The sequence below is a fragment of the Sinocyclocheilus rhinocerous genome, unplaced genomic scaffold (assembly GCF_001515625.1).
Source record: "Sinocyclocheilus rhinocerous isolate Xijiao unplaced genomic scaffold, SAMN03320098_v1.1 scaffold717, whole genome shotgun sequence".
In the NCBI taxonomy this organism is placed as follows: Eukaryota; Metazoa; Chordata; class Actinopteri; order Cypriniformes; family Cyprinidae; genus Sinocyclocheilus; species Sinocyclocheilus rhinocerous.
The window spans coordinates 731,017-749,820 of record NW_015649226.1 but is presented as its reverse complement, the minus strand read 5'-3'; the positions used below and the strand labels follow the sequence as shown (position 1 = coordinate 749,820).

At 34.7% G+C, this 18,804-nt stretch overlaps 1 protein-coding gene and 1 long non-coding RNA gene across 2 annotated transcripts in view; both read left to right on the top strand.

Annotated features, from left to right (window-relative positions):
- Positions 1-4,718, top strand: part of LOC107710392 (ADP-ribosylation factor 4-like) — a 10,592-nt gene extending 5,874 nt beyond the window's left edge. Inside the window, exons 2-6 of the mRNA XM_016515156.1 lie at positions 641-721; positions 1,031-1,140; positions 1,246-1,317; positions 1,448-1,573; positions 3,586-4,718. Of these exons, the coding sequence (XP_016370642.1) occupies positions 641-721; positions 1,031-1,140; positions 1,246-1,317; positions 1,448-1,573; positions 3,586-3,672 (476 nt within the window). The 3' untranslated portion in view covers positions 3,673-4,718. The remainder of the gene's footprint in view (positions 1-640; positions 722-1,030; positions 1,141-1,245; positions 1,318-1,447; positions 1,574-3,585) is intronic.
- A 4,683-nt stretch (positions 4,719-9,401) lies between these two features.
- Positions 9,402-10,256, top strand: LOC107710391 (uncharacterized). The gene is made up of 3 exons (XR_001636594.1): positions 9,402-9,474; positions 9,638-9,701; positions 9,895-10,256. It is a non-coding gene; the product is annotated as an uncharacterized LOC107710391 (long non-coding RNA).
- Positions 10,257-18,804: the final 8,548 nt, after the last annotated feature.

The window sequence follows — 18,804 nt, the reverse complement described above, 5'->3', positions numbered from 1 at the left end:
TTTGATCGCTACCATAGACATCAGTGTTTATATCCGAACTATAAAACTTTTATCTCAGTATTTCTGTGATAATATATAAATTATTTCAAGACAGAAATAATACTGTGGTTGAAAAGACTGTTTGTGAAGCTGTTTCTTACCCAAACATGGTAACTGCTCTCTCTGTCAACGACAGCACGAAAGCAGATTTGAATGTTTCGGTAAGACTTTTTCGAACGTTTAATAGGGAGAATCGTTGTCATTTAGATGATACTCGACTGCCATTGGCTCATCTGCGTTCGAGGGGAGGGGCTTACCGATAGGTCAATTAGATCGCGTGGGTGTTTGAATTGCGATCTCGATCTTTTAACGATTAATCGTGCAGCTCTACTCTGTAGTGTTTTAACTAATATAGTACAGTACAGTTAAAATGGTTTATTATATTACATATAGTAGTATGCCATAGAGTGATATGGTTTTTAGGTACATATTTAGGTTTATATTCTAGTAAAGTCTGTTTACTGGAATAATACAGTGTAGTTTATATCCTTGGCCATTTAAGACATGAGCTCTTCATTGAGTTTTTAAGAGAAGTGACTTCTGTTTCTTTCTTATATATTTAGAAACCTTATTCTCATCATGAGTTCTTGCTGTTTTACAGTGGGGCTGGATGCTGCCGGCAAAACCACAATACTGTACAAACTCAAACTAGGAGAAATTGTGACCACCATTCCAACCATAGGTAAGAGGACAGGACTGTTTTTGATTTGACTATGATCTCAAAGCAGATCTCATGAGTAGATTGAGGTCATTGTCTTGTGTTGTGTTCTGAGTCATATGAGTATCGTATCATCCCTCTGGTAATTTTTATGAAACTGTAGTACTTGTCTCCTTTTATGATATGTCAACGTCCACTGGCTGTCATCATACATGTGGCTTCAGTGATTGCCTGAGTGTCCTGTCTTACACCACAACATTCAGCCAGTGTTTCATTAAAAAGCAGAACTATTCCACTGAATGTATTGTATATCACTGCATTTCTTTTGGGCAGGTTTTAACGTAGAGACTGTTGAATACAAGAACATCTGCTTCACCGTGTGGGATGTCGGTGGCCAGGACAAGATTCGTCCTCTCTGGAGACACTATTTTCAGAACACACAGGTATGGTCTTGATGTGTATTCATGCAAAATAATATAAGGGCACACTTACTTATTATAGTCCTTGCAGAGACTCATAGCTCTTTCTGTTTTTCCCTTTGTCCTCAGGGTCTGATCTTTGTGGTGGACAGCAATGACAGAGAGAGAGTGGCAGAATCTGCAGAGGAGCTTTCTAAAATGGTAGCATATATCATTGTGATCTTCTCAAATGGCAACCAAGTGCAATGAATCAGGACATTTGTGGAAGTGTTTTGTTTGCTTAATGTGGTTGAGTTGCCTCATCAGTGTCTTTTCCTGTGCGTATGTGCAGTTGCAGGAAGATGAACTGAGGGACGCCGTGCTGCTGGTTTTCGCAAACAAACAGGATCTGCCTAACGCCATGGCTGTCAGTGAACTCACAGACAAACTTGGGCTGCAGAGTCTACGCAGTAGAACGGTAACACCAGCATGCACTACATACTCTCTAAGATTTTTTTTTTTTTAAAGAAGTCTCTTATGTTCACCAAGGCTGCATTTATTTGATCAAAAATACAGTTAAAACAGTAATATTGTGAAATAATTTTACAATTTAAAATAACAGTTTTTTTATTTTGATACATTTTAATGCAATTTATTCCTGTGATGCAAAGCTGAATCTTCAACATTATTACTCCAGTCTTCAGTGTCACATGATCCTTCAGAAATATGCTAATATGCTGATTTGCTGCTCAAGAAGTATTTCTTATTATTTTCATTGTTGAAAACAGTTGTGCTGCTTAATATTTTTGTGGAAACTTTTTGTAGAGAGTTTTTTCAGTTCAAAAGAACAGTATTTATTTGAAATTGAATAATAGAATAGTCTCAACTGTCACTTTTCGTCCATGGTAATGCATTCCTGTTAAATAAAAGTATTAATTTGTTTCAAAGAATAAAAAATAGAATCTTCCCAACACTGAACTCGTGAACAGAAGTAAATATGCCAGACAAAAACGCTGCTACTATTGCTTTTATCACATTATCTTGGTTTGTTAGTCTGTAGGGATGTAACGATATTATCAATATCGAAATATCACGATACCAAAACTGTCTCGATATTATCGTGGTCACATGACGATATGAAACGCTCTTCTGGGCAAAAAGTGTTGTTTTTAAATATATATTTAAACTTCTTATTCTACCATAAAAGGTCTTTAAAGTTGTGTTTTGGGCCATTATGCTTTGACATGGTATCTGTCAGACGAACTAAAACCGAAAGCACAATATAGCTTAATCCCTTCATCAAGTCTGTTTGCACTGCGTGTTTCAAAGCAAAGCGCGCACTTCATTTGGCGTTTTCTGCGGCTCAAAACGTCTCCGTTCACAGTGAATGCAGTGAACTCGTTTATTGCACGTGCTGTGAGTTTAGCGCGTGTTTGGGAACGCAACAGCCACCATTTAGGCTTTATTTTCGTGGCAGATGATTACAGCATTTCACTAGATTTGTAGTGAGACGCGTTTTTTGTAAGCCTGTTACTTACACTTACGGTCTACTGCCGTTTCTGTCAAAATAAAAGCTTAAAAGTGCAGTATGAATTGCTGACAGCTAGCGGTTTAAATGCAGTCCAAATTCAAAATATCTCTTTCAAGTGTAGAAATTAGGAAAGAAGTATTGTAATTTCCCTACTGTAGTGTAAAGCAAAAATAATATACCTATGAAATATTAATTTTCATTTATTTTACAGTGCAGTTGTTTTACAATATATGGCTATTACTGTCATTGTTATTATTATTATATTCTAATTTGTTTGGCTTCCTAAAACACCAATGTGAATGTAATTTAGACTGAGACTGTATACCACAAATAAAAAGAGGGTCGAGTCCCCTTTAAAGTTCAGGTACAAGTCAATTCACTGACTTTTTTCTAACCTAAGTTTTCTTAGCTAACATTTCTTTTCCCAATCCTTCATTTGTCTTTTTTTTAAATATCTCAATAAACATCGTACCGTGGACTTCACATCGCGATATTATCGTGAGATTTTGATATCGTTACATCCCTATTAGTGTGACTTCTCAAAAATTGACTGATACAGATTGAAGTGTTTACATGACATTTAAAAAAAGATCAATTATTTCTTAAAGAGTGATTAAAATCAAAATTTTAAAGTGCATGCTCACTCAAAAAAAAAAGGTACAAACCTGTTACTGGGGTGGTACCCATTTAGAAGATACTAATATACAGCATTTAGGGGTAAATAAGGTACAAAGATTTACCTTTTAGATTTTGTACCTTAAAGGTGCTGTATGTTAACATATTATGGTATTTTTATGCTTTAGTAGAGTCAAAAACGTACATACAGCACCTTTAAGGTATCGCCCCAGTGACAGCATCGTACCTTTTTTCTAACATACTTGGTGAATGGAGTGTGGTCTGCTTTTCTTTTTCTTTTTGTTGATTTATTTATTTATTTTTTCTGTCTGGGCTTCTTGCAGTGGTATGTCCAAGCGACCTGCGCTACACAGGGCACTGGACTCTATGAAGGACTGGACTGGTTATCCAATGAGCTCTCCAAGCACTAGTGAGGCTGTTAGGGGTGAGATGGTATGTATGAACCAATGGAAAGGCTAGAGACTCCTCTTAGAATTTTTAAGTGTGTGACAGCTGGAAACTGGGGAGAAACCATCAAACACTCTGCACCTGTCTTAGCTTTCCTTTTCTACAATATATTTCTTTGCCCAAGGTTATCTATTTTTTTCTTATTTCTTTTTTGTTTTAAATCCAACAAAAATAACTTTTTTTTTGTCATTTTGCGAGAGGAAAAATGTTTTGAAGGACCTTCTTTCGCTATGGCTTTTTCAGTTTCTCAGAAAGTCCTCATGCAAAACCAAAAACGCTGGAGTCCCTGATCAGTGAGCAGAGTTATTGGTTTTGCTTTAGTCTGATCAGCATAGTTTATCTGAGAATTTGTTGTCAAGCTCACTGGAGAATCTCTGGGGTTAGTAATATTTCAGAACTGGACTTTACATGTGGAGTCGTTTGGCGAATCAAAGCCATGCCTGTTGCAAGCTGTAAAGTTTGTTACATTGCATTATCCGCTGTAGTGGCGTGGAGTCCTGTGGTCCTTCTAAACATTATCCTTGTCTGCATGAGTTTAAGTCTTCTGGGTCTTGGTTTAAATTCCCCTCATCAATAGCACATGGCATGAGTGGCATGAAAAGGTTAAGTTTCTTTTATTAGGTTAGTTTATTTCCACACAATCCATTGTTGTTTGTGGCAAATGTCTGAGTGACCCAGAACACTGATGTTCTTTAGCCACAATGACACAGTGAAGTTCTTTCCATTATAATTTAAAGTTGAAATTGATTGACGTGTTTTATGTTTGTCATGCCATGTGAAATGTTTCGCTCAGTCGTGTTTCTTGAGCTTATCATTATTTGTGTCTGAATCTGACTGCTGAATGCAGGTTTAATGTATTGATGAATTCCATGTCTGGTTGAAATGGTTTGCTTTTCCTAAACTGATGTGTAACAACAAATACAATCTATTTTACCCTATTATCATGACAAATTTGTTTGTGTATTATATGTATCATATTGTTTTAGAATAAAACATAATCGTGAACTTATCATCGTGTTGAATGTGATAAATCTATTTTGCTCCTTAAATGCAGACTTTTAAGTTCATTTGTCCCACTTTTTGGGAGCAAAAAGTTCTAAGCTGCATTACTGCATCAGTCCAGCAGATGGCACCTGGAATTAAAAACTCCAGTCAACTGAACAGTACCTTAATTACTACAGATAAATAACTAAACCATAGCTAACAATAAGATAATTGTGATGAAAAGCTATATTTGATTACCTCTATAAATGTTTCTGTTTGAAGAGTGTGTATATACTGTATATGTGTACATACATAAATATGCATACTGAGTGGTGTTTGAACTCAAACTACTTGCATTGAGTAATTACATGAGCTATTGTCAATTTTTGAGAAGCAGAGAAATTGAGTTGTGCAATGCCTTTAAATGATGTATCATCATGGTTCAATATTTAACATTTTGCTAATTTAAAATTATGCAAATTTAGTAAATTTGGTAAAGGGCTTAAATAATATGATGTACTTTGCCCATCCCTATCCATAAAGTCTACAAGTCATAAAAACATTAGTGCATGCAATGAGAAACTTACTAAGAAATGAAACTAAGAGCAGAACAGGTATTTGTCACCATTCACACAGCCAGAGCTGTAAACATCACTGATACCACAGGAGCCGCCCTGTTGCGTGTGTTTGTCTCTTATCAATCATGATTAGATTTGGGTGTAGAGATCATTCCAGGGCAAGATCTGTCCAAATAAATTACAGGAGGCACCAGTTAAATGTCTTTCAGGTACATTTTCGGAGTACAAAGTTTATGAACTGCAACCCCATTATTGTTATCAACTGCAATCCCATTTGGTGATCTTGATATGTTTGTGTTGATTGTTTCGTTAGAGGAGATGGAGTTGAGATGATCCTGCTCCTAAGGGCAGAACATAGCAGGTTTTGTTCTACTTTGTGACTTTGGTGGCACTTGTTATGTGAAGATATACACACACAAAAACATGGACATGATTTGAAAAGTAAAAAAAAAAAAGGGAATTACAAAGAAAATATGTAAGAATTTTTTTTGAGAAACAGCGTGGAGAGCTGTGCAAAGCTCTAAATGATTCACTAAAGTCACAAGTTAAGCATCACATTACACTCAAGTTTCCCCACCTACATTTCTACCAGCCCATGTTTTCAGTATTCTCAAGCATTTCAGTGATCTGAACATAAAAAGAGTGAAAGCAATTGGTCAGAAACACATGTTGTCTCAGCAAAGATAAGAGTGACTTTTAGTAGATGTTTAAAAGATGTTGGATGTTTAAAAACAAAAATACTGTGTCATTTACCAAGAAAGCAACCCTTCCTGTAAAGCAATGTTTCTCAACTCCAGTCCTTGGGACTGACCTCCCAGAATGTTTTAGATGTCTTGCTAATTAAAACGCCTGATTCAGCTCATCAACCTCTTAGTTTGTTGAATGAGGGAGACACCTAAATCATTCTGGGAGATCAGATGGGTCCCAGTCGAGGTGTGGAGTTGAGAAACAGAGCAATGGGCAGATAGAAGGTCAGAAAGCAAAACTTAGGGAAACAAGGGCAACAGCTGTTCACAGATCAAGCATGTGTACCAGTATAAATTACACACAGACCAGAGCCTTCTGCTGACAGATCAACAAGGTAAGACAACTAGTTACTGTATAGAGTTCTAAATTAATCTTCTCAAAATTATTATATAAAAAGCGTTTCTATCATCACAGATTAGTGATTTTGTAATGCAATGTTTATTTTGGTGTTTTTTTCAATGTGTAACCTGAAACTGAATCATCTTAACAGGTCTATGGTGTTTCCTCTGTGGGAGACGCTGCAGAACCTTGACTGGTCTCATTGTACTAATGTGTGAGTATATTGGATTTTTGGGGGGTTTGCTGTTAAAGACACTAGTGAACTAAACAAACAAACCTTACAATGTTACATCCATGGATTCCATTCAAACACATGACTTAGTCATATCTTTTTGGTAATGGGCATATAATTGATATTAATCCTTTTTTATAAATCTTACAATTTGTCAGGATACCTTTTATATGATTTTACTTTGCTTACTTGTATATTGTTTATGCCTTTCTTTCTCTTGTATTTGTGAAGCTTACTTTAAAGGTGCTATAATAAGAGTTTTTTTAACTACTTTATTAAAAATCTCTGCATTTCCTATAGATAAATGGCTTTCCTGTTTGTTCTAGCATCATGAAGGAGAAGGAGTTCATGTAAAACCATGCTACCAGGGGTGAGGTCATCTGGCCCAGCGCCATTCAGGGGATCCATGACCTTTGTTTTGCGTTGATGTCTAGATGCTCAGAGGTCAGCACCTCAGTGCTGTGCAGTCTGTGATATTATGTGAAGTCTTGAGTCTCCTTTGAAGTACTTCTAGTTTCAACATTCATATGAAGTCTGATGCAACATCTGAAGTCTACTATGAAGTCTATTATGAAGTTAAGAAGTATTATGAAGTCTATATGAACTGTACAGTCTACAATGAAAGTCTAGTTTTCAATGAAAGTCTACTATACTTTGAAAGCCAACTATGCACTGTCTAGGTGACAATGAAAGTGTACTACTACGAAATGTCTAGTTTACAATGAAAATTTACTATGCTTTGAAAGTCTACTACGAACTGTCTAGTTTACAGTGAAACTACTATGCTTTGAAAGTCTACTACGAACTCTTTAGTTTACGATGAAAGTCTACTACGAGCTGTCTAGTCTACAATGAAATCTCAAAGTCTTGTTGGAAGTGTAATGCAAACAACCAACCAACCAGGAAAAAAAACAAAACATTCCAGTGCATGTAATGCTAAAGGTGAACCAAGAAAACGCTAGATGACACATTGTTGGCGTTTAAATAATGCTACAAATATGAACCAGGTAAAGAAGTGTATTGTCCTACGCCTTTTTTTGGTGAAACTTTCGTTTCTGTATTATTGGTTCGGCTGGTCAGGGGGCCCGCTGATAAAACAAAAAGCCCTGAAAAATCTAATAAAAATCCATAACAAAAGTTCATTATTGTTCTTTGTTTATTTTTGTTTGTTTCCCAATTTTTAATTTATTGTTTGTGTTTTGTTCTAATTCTTTAGTTTAATTCTTTCTGAATTTTGTGTCATGTTTGGCTTCATTAAAGCATTCTGAGAAATGATGGTCCATGAAATGAATGCAATGACAGAGAGAGTGAGTGGCAGAATCTGCAGAGGAGCTTTCTAAAATGGTTATTTTATGTTACTTCCTCGATTCTTGAGACAAAGACACTTGATAATGAGATCATCTGCATGTTTAACCCGAAGCCCCGTTGTTTTGATAAAATTCCATTAAATAACATTAATAATGAATAGTACATTTGTTACTATATTTATTAATCTTTGTAAACGTTTTCATTGTTAGTTCGCATTAACTCGGGTATTACTGTTCACAGATACAATTTTAATTTCGATAATGTATTAATAAATGTTTAACGAGCTAATATTAATTGATGCTTTAGAAGTATATTGTGCATTGTTAATTCATGTCAACTAATATTGTTAACAAAAGGAAACTTATTGTAAAGTTTTAACCAGACTAATATTGTAGGAGGACATGTAAAGGCAACTGCAGAATTTTTTTAAAAAGTTTTTATAAGTCAAAAAATTCCAAAGAGTAATTCGTATAATTTTTATACTGTCATTATACTTCACAGAAAAGAGGGAGAGCGTTTTATTGAGTTGTTTATGGGTTATTTTATTATTTGCTGTTTTGAACCTCTGTGCTTTTTGTCAGCAATTTGACATGCAGTTTACAAACTGCAAAAACAGACATTTCCCAAAATCTTCTTTTGTGTTTCACAGAAGAAATACATTCATAAAGGTTTGGAAATGACATGGTAACTTTCATTTTTGGATGAACTGCTATCATCCAAATTTATGAACATTATCCTTCTAACCACTTTGCTCAGTAAGGACTGATAAACAGAGACCAGCAGCAGAATCAAACATAACTTGCTTATTCTGTGTCCAAAGTAAACAAAACCTGGTGCAACCAGAAACCTTGCTGAAGAAAAGGCTAAAAAAACAAAGCAACAATAAGGTCTCATTTGTTAACATTAGTTATTACATTACCTAATAGTGAGCTAACAATAAGAAATACACCTTTACAACATTTATTAATTTCTGATGTGAATTCATGTTAGTTTCAGTGCTTTAACTCATGTTAACAGATACAACTTTAAATTAGTTAATGTTAAATTTAGGATTAAATGGTGTAGAAGTAGTCTTCATTATTAATTCATGCTAACAATTTAGATAATGTTAACAAATATAACTTGATGATAAAGTGTTACAATGATTATTAATACTGATAGTATGTGAACTTTCAGGTTTCTGTGTTGTCATTTTTGGGAAATAGTGTTAAGGAGAGCATTTTAACCAGACCCAATTTTCAATATTCTCAAATAATGTTTAGAGTAAAATGAAATTTCAGAACATATAAATGGATGCAAAACAACTGGTCAGAAACATGTGTTGTCTCTACAAAGGTAAAAGTGAGTTAGATTCATTTTAAAAGGCTCAAAGAAAATGCTGTGTCATTCAGTAAGAAACATCAACAAAGCCTTTCTGTAGAGGGAAGGATCAGAAACTTACTGAGAAAATGAAACTTATGAAAATAAGGGCAACAGCTGTTCACAGATCAGATGAGGGCGGGGACAGCACCAGTATAAATTACACACAGACCCACTGATCTGTCCTTTCCACAGCCTTCTGCTGCCAGATCAACAAGGTAAGACAGCATAGAGAACATATCTCACAATTATTATTATTATTATCATGATTATTATTTAGAAAAACATGTTTTCTGTCATCGCAATTAAATGATTTTGTAATGCACATTTTATTTTGGTGGTTTGTCACTGTGTAACCTGGAAACGGAATAATCTCAACAGATTTCATGGCGTTTCCTCTGTGGGAGATGCCGTGGAGACTTGGCTGGTCTTGTAACAATAATGTGTGAGTATATTATATATTTTTCAGACTTTTTTTGAGCTACTGTAAAAGACAGGGAACTAAAAATAAACCGCCCAATGTTATATCCAATGATGTCATTCAAATGCATTATTCAGTAATTATTCAGTTGTTAGATAATTTATATTTGACACAATCTGCATTTCCTGTAGCTCAATGGTTTTGTTGTTTGTTCTAGCATCATGAAGGAAGCAGTTTATGTAAATCCTTGCTGCCAGGGGTGAGGTCATCTGGCTCAGTGCCATTCAGAGGGGAAACCCATTTGTTGGTGCTGGTGTCCAGATGTGCAGTCTGCTCCGTGTGACGCCTGACAACCTGCACGTAAAGCCTCAAGTCTAAGACAAATGCTACAAAGCCAAGAACTGACCACAAGAAAACCAATGCATGTGATGCTAAAAGTGAAGAAGCGAAATTTTTGTGAAACCTTTGGTTTCTGCATTGCTTGGTTTGGTTGGTCCGGGGCCCAACTGACAAAACAAAAAGCCCCGGAAAAAAAAAAGTAAAAAAAAAAAATCTAAATAAAAATAGTAAAATCTGCAACAGAAATTCATATTGTGTTGTGTTTATTTTTGTTTATCTGCCCATGATTGATGATGAATTTACTAACCATAGCACTTCTTACACAGGCCACTGAAAGATTCTTTAGACACTGTATAAAAATAGAATATAAAAAATAAATCAGTGGTGAAACAAAGAATATATAAGTAAGTGGTAACACATTACAATAAGGTCCCATTAATTAAGAAAGGGCAATACATTTGTTACAGTGTTCATTAATCTTTGTTAGCGTTAGTCTTCATATACAACTCATGATTTTAATAATGAAGTAAATGTTGAAATTGATATTAACTAGGATTAATATAATTCAGCCATACATTTTCTTGCCGTGAAAATAGCCACAGAAGCTGGCATGGCGTTAAACACAAACAAACAAACAAACAACTACACTGATTAGCGATATCTATGGACTTTTAAGATAATCAGTTAAACTAGCTAGCTGTTTTTATTGTTGACGTTTTATTCCATTTTTATATCTAAATGTGAAAAGAATGAAAATAAAAAAAACTTTTAGATATCAGTCCGCATATGTGATGGACATTGGTTATGATCATCATTGGTATCTACTTTGAAGGCATCTTGAGGAAAACTGCTTCATATTTAACTAAGCATATGCAAAACGCTTGAACCGGAAGCGACGAGACCCGGTTAACAGAATACGGAAGTCTTTTGCGCATAACCCCTATTACATGATAAATGATATAATTGAGAACATCTGAAACCCCTTACAAGTAATGTTTTACTTTCACTTTCGTTTCTGTGAAAATATCTCTTCTAATGTGTCTGCACCGGACTGGCTGCTGCATAGTTATGTTCTTTGAGGAGGTGTGAGCAGTTTCTGTAGGAAGAGTATAAATAACCAATGAAGATCCACTTCACATGAACTGCACTACGCTGCTCTGAACCTTAAACAAATCATCAGCATGATAAGTTTTTATTTATTTATTTTTTATTAATTATTCCCTTCAAGAAAAGTATATGGTAAAATATTATTATTATTGCAAACTAGCAAGTATGCACATTTTTAATAATTTGTGTGAGTCAATATTTATGTGAAAACTTTTTGAAGTGATGTGCAATGATGTTTAGCATGAAGTAGAAGTTTGCATTTTTAAATTATATTATCATCCTTAGCTTTAACTTTTCCTTTTCAGCAACTATTTCGAATCACACATTTAAGTATGATTTTAGGTTTGACATGATGTTGCAATAAATATCACTTAATCTAAATCTTTCATGTATGTATAAACTCAGCTTTAGATAGATTTATAGATAGATAGATTGAGGATAATAGACAGATAATACTATTGCAAGTGTCACTGCAGATAAAATACATTTAAGGACATATGCACTGATGTGTCTTGTAGGAATAACTGACACTATGGTAAGGGCATCTGCTATCATATTATAGCAGAGACACGGACAGTTTAACTATACTGTATTTTAAGTTAACTCTTAGTTTGTGCATGGCACCTTAAGCTGAGATCAAAGTTCAGACTATTGTTATATATTCACCCCACCTCTGTAGAGAATGTGTTTATGTAAGAGGGTGTGCCAGATTCCTCAGGGTAAAGGATGGGTGGATAACTCAAACTTACTTGCTATATATAAATTGATAATCTGCAAGTAAGATAATAAAATAATAACTTAATTCAATATCACCATTTATTTATTAGTCAAGTAGCTATGTATTAGATGAGAAAATGCACCCCATAACTATGACAGCATAAATAAAAATAAGACATTTAAGGTTCATAAATATGCATTGCATTGTTTTCTTCAATCCACAGTCCTAAATGAAATTAAAACACTCTGCATTGTACTGTATTGTGCAATATTCTGCAACCTGCTCTTATTTTTATATTTATTTAATCCATTTTAAAAAAAAACTACAGACAGGATTGTTTTTCAAAAACATTCAAGTGTTGATCTGAATTACAAAGACTAAATGTTTGAAAATGAGATTTGGTCTGTCCTTTTGTCACTTTGTTAAATTGATAATAAAGTGTGTTATATAAGGTGTGTTTTCATACATTTTATATTTACTATTTTATGTTTTAGAATTCTTTGCCTTTTGATATGGTTGCAATGAACAACTGAAATTAATGAATTATTATATTTGGTTGAACAATTAGGTTAAATGAACATTAAGTTTGGTACTGACCTTACTTTTATAAATCCACTTTAAAAAAGTGTCTGGGTCAGTAAAATGTAATTGCGCCAACAAAACGTTATATTCTAAGTAAATGAAACGTAACTGAGTCAAAGCAAAAAGATAACTCAATAAATTAAAATATTAAGTCAACATTTTATTACAGTGTATCTATTTGAGCAACAGCGTTTGTTCTCCATCAACAACAGATCTTATCCGAGGGGAGTGATGAGGGGGATGATGATGACGATGATGAAGAAGATGATGGAGGTGCTGGAGTAAGTGTCTGCTGCCAAGGGTAGACAACTGCTCCAGACCTTGATGCAGCCCGTGTTGAGAAAGACCCAATAGCACGCTGGATCAAACAAGCTGTGTGCAATTGCTGATACAAGCCAGCAGCAGCCAAAGCAATCACACAGCTTCAGTTGTGACAAACGTCACAACCCAAGTATCTCCCACGCCATGTGTGTCCATGGCAAACTTGACACGTAGACAATGATTCCTCCATGGAAAACGATGGATCTCGCAACTTTCCCGCTGTGCAGTGGCAGCACCATCGCTTTTCTTCAGAACGGCTCTGCTTTCCTGTCTGTTTGTGCAACCCTGAAGAAACCATGGAGAGAAGAACGAAATGTTCATGGAGAGGTGATCCCCCATGAGAGCTGCTGGTCCAGAGGTTGGAAGATTTGAGCCAGTTTTTTCTGTGATCACAATCGTCCTCAATCAGCATTGTGCCATCGAGCAACGCACATGACTCCAAAGCAGGACTGACTGTTTCTGCAAAAGGTCTACAGTAGTCAACAATCCATTAAAATACAAACAGAGAATGGGCTGGATGGGCATTTTGTAGATGTACTAATGGATGCATGTTGCTCACATATTTACAGGGAGGTCTCGCCCTTTTGAAGCCCAAGTGTATTTGTTGTAAAGATATATTCAGACTATGGCTGCTTGGTCCAAATAGCTCTCCAGTAAAACTAGCAGAAGGTTTCTGGAGCAGCGGATCAGGGTTAGAGGTAAAAGTCCACTGTTTTGTTTTTTTTTTCTTTCTTTTTTGATGTTCTTTTACCTCATTTTGATGCCACGTCAACGCCGCTCAGCCATAGAGAGCGTGATCAGAGCGAGATGACATGTTCACCAGAATAGGTTTCACAGGCACACCGGTTCTGCAGGTTGTGCTGACTTGGTTGAATCCACTGGTTCAGATATCTTATTAACAATACACAATATGACACACTGCTGAATTTCATGCACAGGTGTTATCGCAGTGCTGTTGAACAAAAGTTACACAACATAGGTAACGTACCTGTAATGAGGTCTAATCAAAGGACCTATTAATGTCTAGCCAGAAATGAAGCCCGATAGATGTGACACAACATCAAAGGACATCATATATTGAGCACTTGTAGTTTTCTTTGTTATGTGGCGAGGGCATCGATAGCAAGTGGTCTGTTTAGTTTTACCGTGATGTTCTTAGAAATGTCATGAATGCAGATGGATTTCTGTGCATTAGTCTGCCTAAATGTATTGCTTTCTAATAAGCTACACGATAAACTCCCCAATTATATGTTGCGGAAAACCTGCCCCCCCAAAAAAAACCTTGTGTACGTGTGTGTGTTTGTGTGTACCTGATGGAGCCAAACTCTAGTTTCATATTTTAAAGGTATGCATTGTGTTTTGGCTATACATTTTTAAAACTCTGGGCTAAATTAGAGCATTCTGGGAAATTATTAATAAATTCTGTTATTTTAGTGTTATTTACATACTAATATCAGATCTACCAATATTCTGAATTAGCTTTTATTTTTATATTTTCAGTTTTCATTATAATTTTAGATTAGATTTGAGTGATTATTTCTATGTCGCTTTAATTAATTTTATTTCAGTTTTAGTTAACAATAACAAGACTGGTTAATTCATAAACATAATGAAAAATACTGTATATAAATTATATTTCAATCAGTAAATTGTAGTAAATAATTCTATAAATGAAACAGAAGTTCTATGACTGACATTGTATTTAATTGATTGTTCATATTAACTAATGTTTCTGGATATATCCTAAATCTGTTGTTTTCATATTGAAAAATGAAATGTATTACCAGTTATATGAATTTCTTTGCATTTTGTTTCATCTCAGTTCCTCATAAATTCAAATTTAAAAGGCTTTCTCAATTCAATTGTTAATGTCACAACCCTGACTTATTTAAGACCAACTTTGCAATTGTTTTCTTTTTATATAATTTCCTTTAATTATTTAAAATGTGCATGAGAAACAGTTGTTTATATGTATATTGTATGTACAGACTGCTGGACTCAGAACATGTTATATGAATCATGAATGTCTAATGTGTATGAGACACATAAGAAAAATGTATACTAGTTAATGTAGTGAATTTATGTTAACAAACAAAACCTTATTGTAACGTTACCACAATTTCTGTTCTGTTGTTGTTCTGAACCGAGAAAGAGATGCAAAGCATTGGTCAGAATAAAATTTGTTAAATCGGCAAAGAAAAGATTGACTAATTTTAGTGAATGTTTAAAGGGCTACCTGTGGGATGGGCCGACAGAAGATCAGGAATTGACTAAGAATGCAAAACATCAGGAAACAAGGGCAACAGCTGTTCACAGATCAGATGAGGGCGGGAGCCTTGTGCTGACAGATCAACAAGGTAAGACAACTAGTTATAGAGATAAATTTACAAAAATTTATTTCCTTAAAGTTTTCATAAAGTGTTTTCAATCATCACAATTAAAAGATTTTGTAATGCAAATTTTATTTTGGTGGTTTGTCACTGTGAAACCTGAAAACTGAATCATCTTAACAGGTCTATGGTGTTTCCTCTGTGGGCGATGCTGTGGAAACTTGACTGCTCTTGTAGCACTATAGTGTGAGTGTATCAGATGTTTTAGACTTTTTTTTGAGCTAACTAAACTTCAAATCCATTATTCAGTTATATGGTTATACAGTTGTCATATCATTGATTTTTGACACCATTTGCACTTCCTGAAGCTGAATGGTTTAGTTTTTTGTTCTAGTATCATGAAAGAGGCGGAGTTTATGTAAATCTTTGCTGCCAGGGGCGGGGTCATCTGGACCAGTGCTATACAGAGGAGAATCTCATTTGCATTAGTCTTCATCTTTGTTTTGCGCTGGTCTCCAGATGCGCAGAGGCAAATGCCTTAATGCTACAAAGCACCTTACGTGAAGCCTAGCACTTCCCGTAAAGCCTGACATCTCTCATGTGAAGCCTGACATCTCACATGAAGTCTACTACAACGTCTACAAAACAGAACCAACCAGAAAAAAATGCGCCAAATGCATTGATGCTAAAGAGAACCAAGAAATATGTAAAACATTTGAAGAAGTGTACTTTTTGCAAAACCTTCAGTTTCTGCATTGCTTGGTTCCGTTGGTCCAGGACTCATCTGATAAAACAAAAAGCCCTAAAAAAACAAACTAGAAATAGCAAAATCTGCAACAAAAAAATATTGTGCTGTGTTTTTTATATTTTAACCAATTTTTGATTAATTTATTATCCATAGCACTTATTATAGTAGGCCACTGGATTATTTTTAAATATATAGAGAAAAAAACACAATCAGCGGTGAAACAAAGTATACATCTAAAAAAAGCTATATAATATATGAGGGATTGCATAATATTGCTATCAAAACAATCAAAAGCATTACATAGATTTGACATAACTCTCGTTAAGCAGGAGGCCAATCATGATCTAAACTTCCTCATATGCGTCATGCCACTGTCTTTCCCTGTTAACAAGAATATCTTTGCTTGCCTTTCATTATACTATGGCTTATATTTTTGGGTTACACTTCAAGGTGTCCTTGTTACAGTGTATTATATAAGTACTGAGCAATATTAATTAACAGCATACTTACTATAGGGTTAAGTTTAGGATTAGGGTTTGGTTTAGGGCTAGTTGTATCTATTTATGTTATTACTACAGTATGTAGCCTACATATAACATGTGTAACAAGGACAATGCAAAATAAAATGCTATTTTTCTGGCTGAATTGTTATATAATAAATCACACGATTTAGACTTCTGAAATCACAAGCAAAGTTTTACTTTCACTTTCGTTTCTGTATAAACATCTAATTTAATGTACCTGCTCTGGATTGGCTGCTTCAGGTCACCATATGCATTTTTTTTTTCTGGGAAGAATATAAATGAAGTAGAAATGAAGAGTATATGAAGATCCACTTCTCCTTGAGTGAGGCTGCACTGCTCTGTTTTCAACTGCACTGACCTTTCAACAATCATCAGCATGGTAAGCTTTCTTAAATTATTTCCTTCAAGAAAATTAGAACTATACAATACATTGTTTTTTATTATTGCAAACCAGTGGATTCATTGGTAAGTATGCACGTTTTCAATGACATGTGTGAGTGCATATTTATTTATGTGAAAACATAATTAAATAAATGCTCTTTGAAATGATGTGTAACGGCATCTCATGTGAGTCTACTCTTAGTCTACTAGTCTACAAAGTGAAGTCTACAAAGCGAAGAACCAAAAAAAAAAATTTGTACCAATGCATGTAATGCTTAAAGAGAACGAAAAGCCTCTTTAACACATTGTTGACTCATGAATAATGGTATATTATATATACATTATATTATATATATATATATATATATATATAAATATATATATACATACTGTATATATATTTTGTGAAACCTTTGGCTGTTGCCTTTTGCATTGATTGGTTTGGATGGTCCGGGTGCCCAGTTGATAAAACATATTGCTTTGGAACAAAACGTAAAAAAAAAAAAAGAAAAGAAAAAGAAAAGAAAAGAAAAAGAAAAACATTGTTAGTGGTAATGTAGAAATTTTAATTTTTAACTTTCAAGTAACTTTCAGTACCTGTTCCATTTCAGCAACCATTTCAAATCACTATTTTGTGTGATTTTGGGTTAGTGATTGACTGATAGGGAAGTGTCACTGCAGGTAAAATATTTTTTTAAATGTACGCACTAAACAGGTCTTGCAGGAATGACTGGATATTGTCAATGAGCATCAGGGCATGGCACCCGGCTATTGTTTTCTTTTTAATTTTCAGTCTATTGTTTTCTGTTCATCCTCCGTCATTCAAGAGTGCGTGTCTCCTCAGATTTTAGGTGGAATGCTATGCTCACATCCTTTATGCTCACATAGTTTCTTCCTATATGTAGCTGTGTGTCCTGTATAAGAAAATGCACACACACACACACACACACACAGAGAGAGAGAGAGAGAGAGATGGAGACATAAACACAGTTTAAAAACACTTCATGAAATCATTGTATTGCTCAGTATTGTGGAACCTGCTATTTTTAACTGAATAATGCTTATCCTCCATAAACAGATTTTGTCCGTGGAGATTGATGAAGGGGATGATGATGACGATGATGAAGGAGATGAAGTAGGATCTGGAGTCTGTTTCCAAGGACAGACACCTTGCAGTCAATGAGTTAATAGCAGGCTAGATCCACAAACTGTGCCTTGGGTGATTCTTGCCACATTTGAAAAATTTCTATGAGAAAATTCGATGAGAAAGTTTCACACCATTCAACAACTTCTGTTGTGACTACCCAAAGCACCTCCCACACCAAGTATTGTCATCTCTTCATTATCTCTCATGAACATGAACATGTCACATGTCACATGTCACATGTCACGTCACGTTTTATGAGATTGATGGATCTTGCAACATTCTTGCTCTTCAGTGGCATTCCTATTGTTCAGAGACATTCTCACTGTTCAGCGGTAATGTCATCATTTTCCTTCAGAATGGCTCTGCATTGCAGTGTCTGTCTGTCGAACTATGAAGAGAAGAATGATATATACATGGAGATGGGATGACCGGATGGTTGGAATATGGATTTTGCCATCCAGCTGTCTGAATGTATGACTGACTGTATGACTGTTTCTGCTAGCAGTCAACCATTTTTTTAAATACAAAGATGGACATTTCTATATATGAAAATGAATTTTGCATATATATAAAGGGAGGTAAATGCCTATTTGTAGTTCAGGAGTATTTAAAGACATGACAGGAAGATGCACTCTAAAAAATAAAGGATCTTTACTGACAGGTTCTCTATATGGTTCCACAAAGAACCATGAACATTCATGAAAACTCTTCACAACTGTTCTTCACAATTATTACTATTTTACTACGAATGGCCAAAAATTAAACTTGATTGAGGGCTGTTGGATGTATCTGAAAGTAAATGCTGCATTATATTCAACTATCATAATAAAATGTAAAATTAATATATATATATATATATACATCTTTTTAAAATCAAATTCACTTACATTCTCAACATTTTAATTTGTAAATAAAAGAAAAAAATTTAAA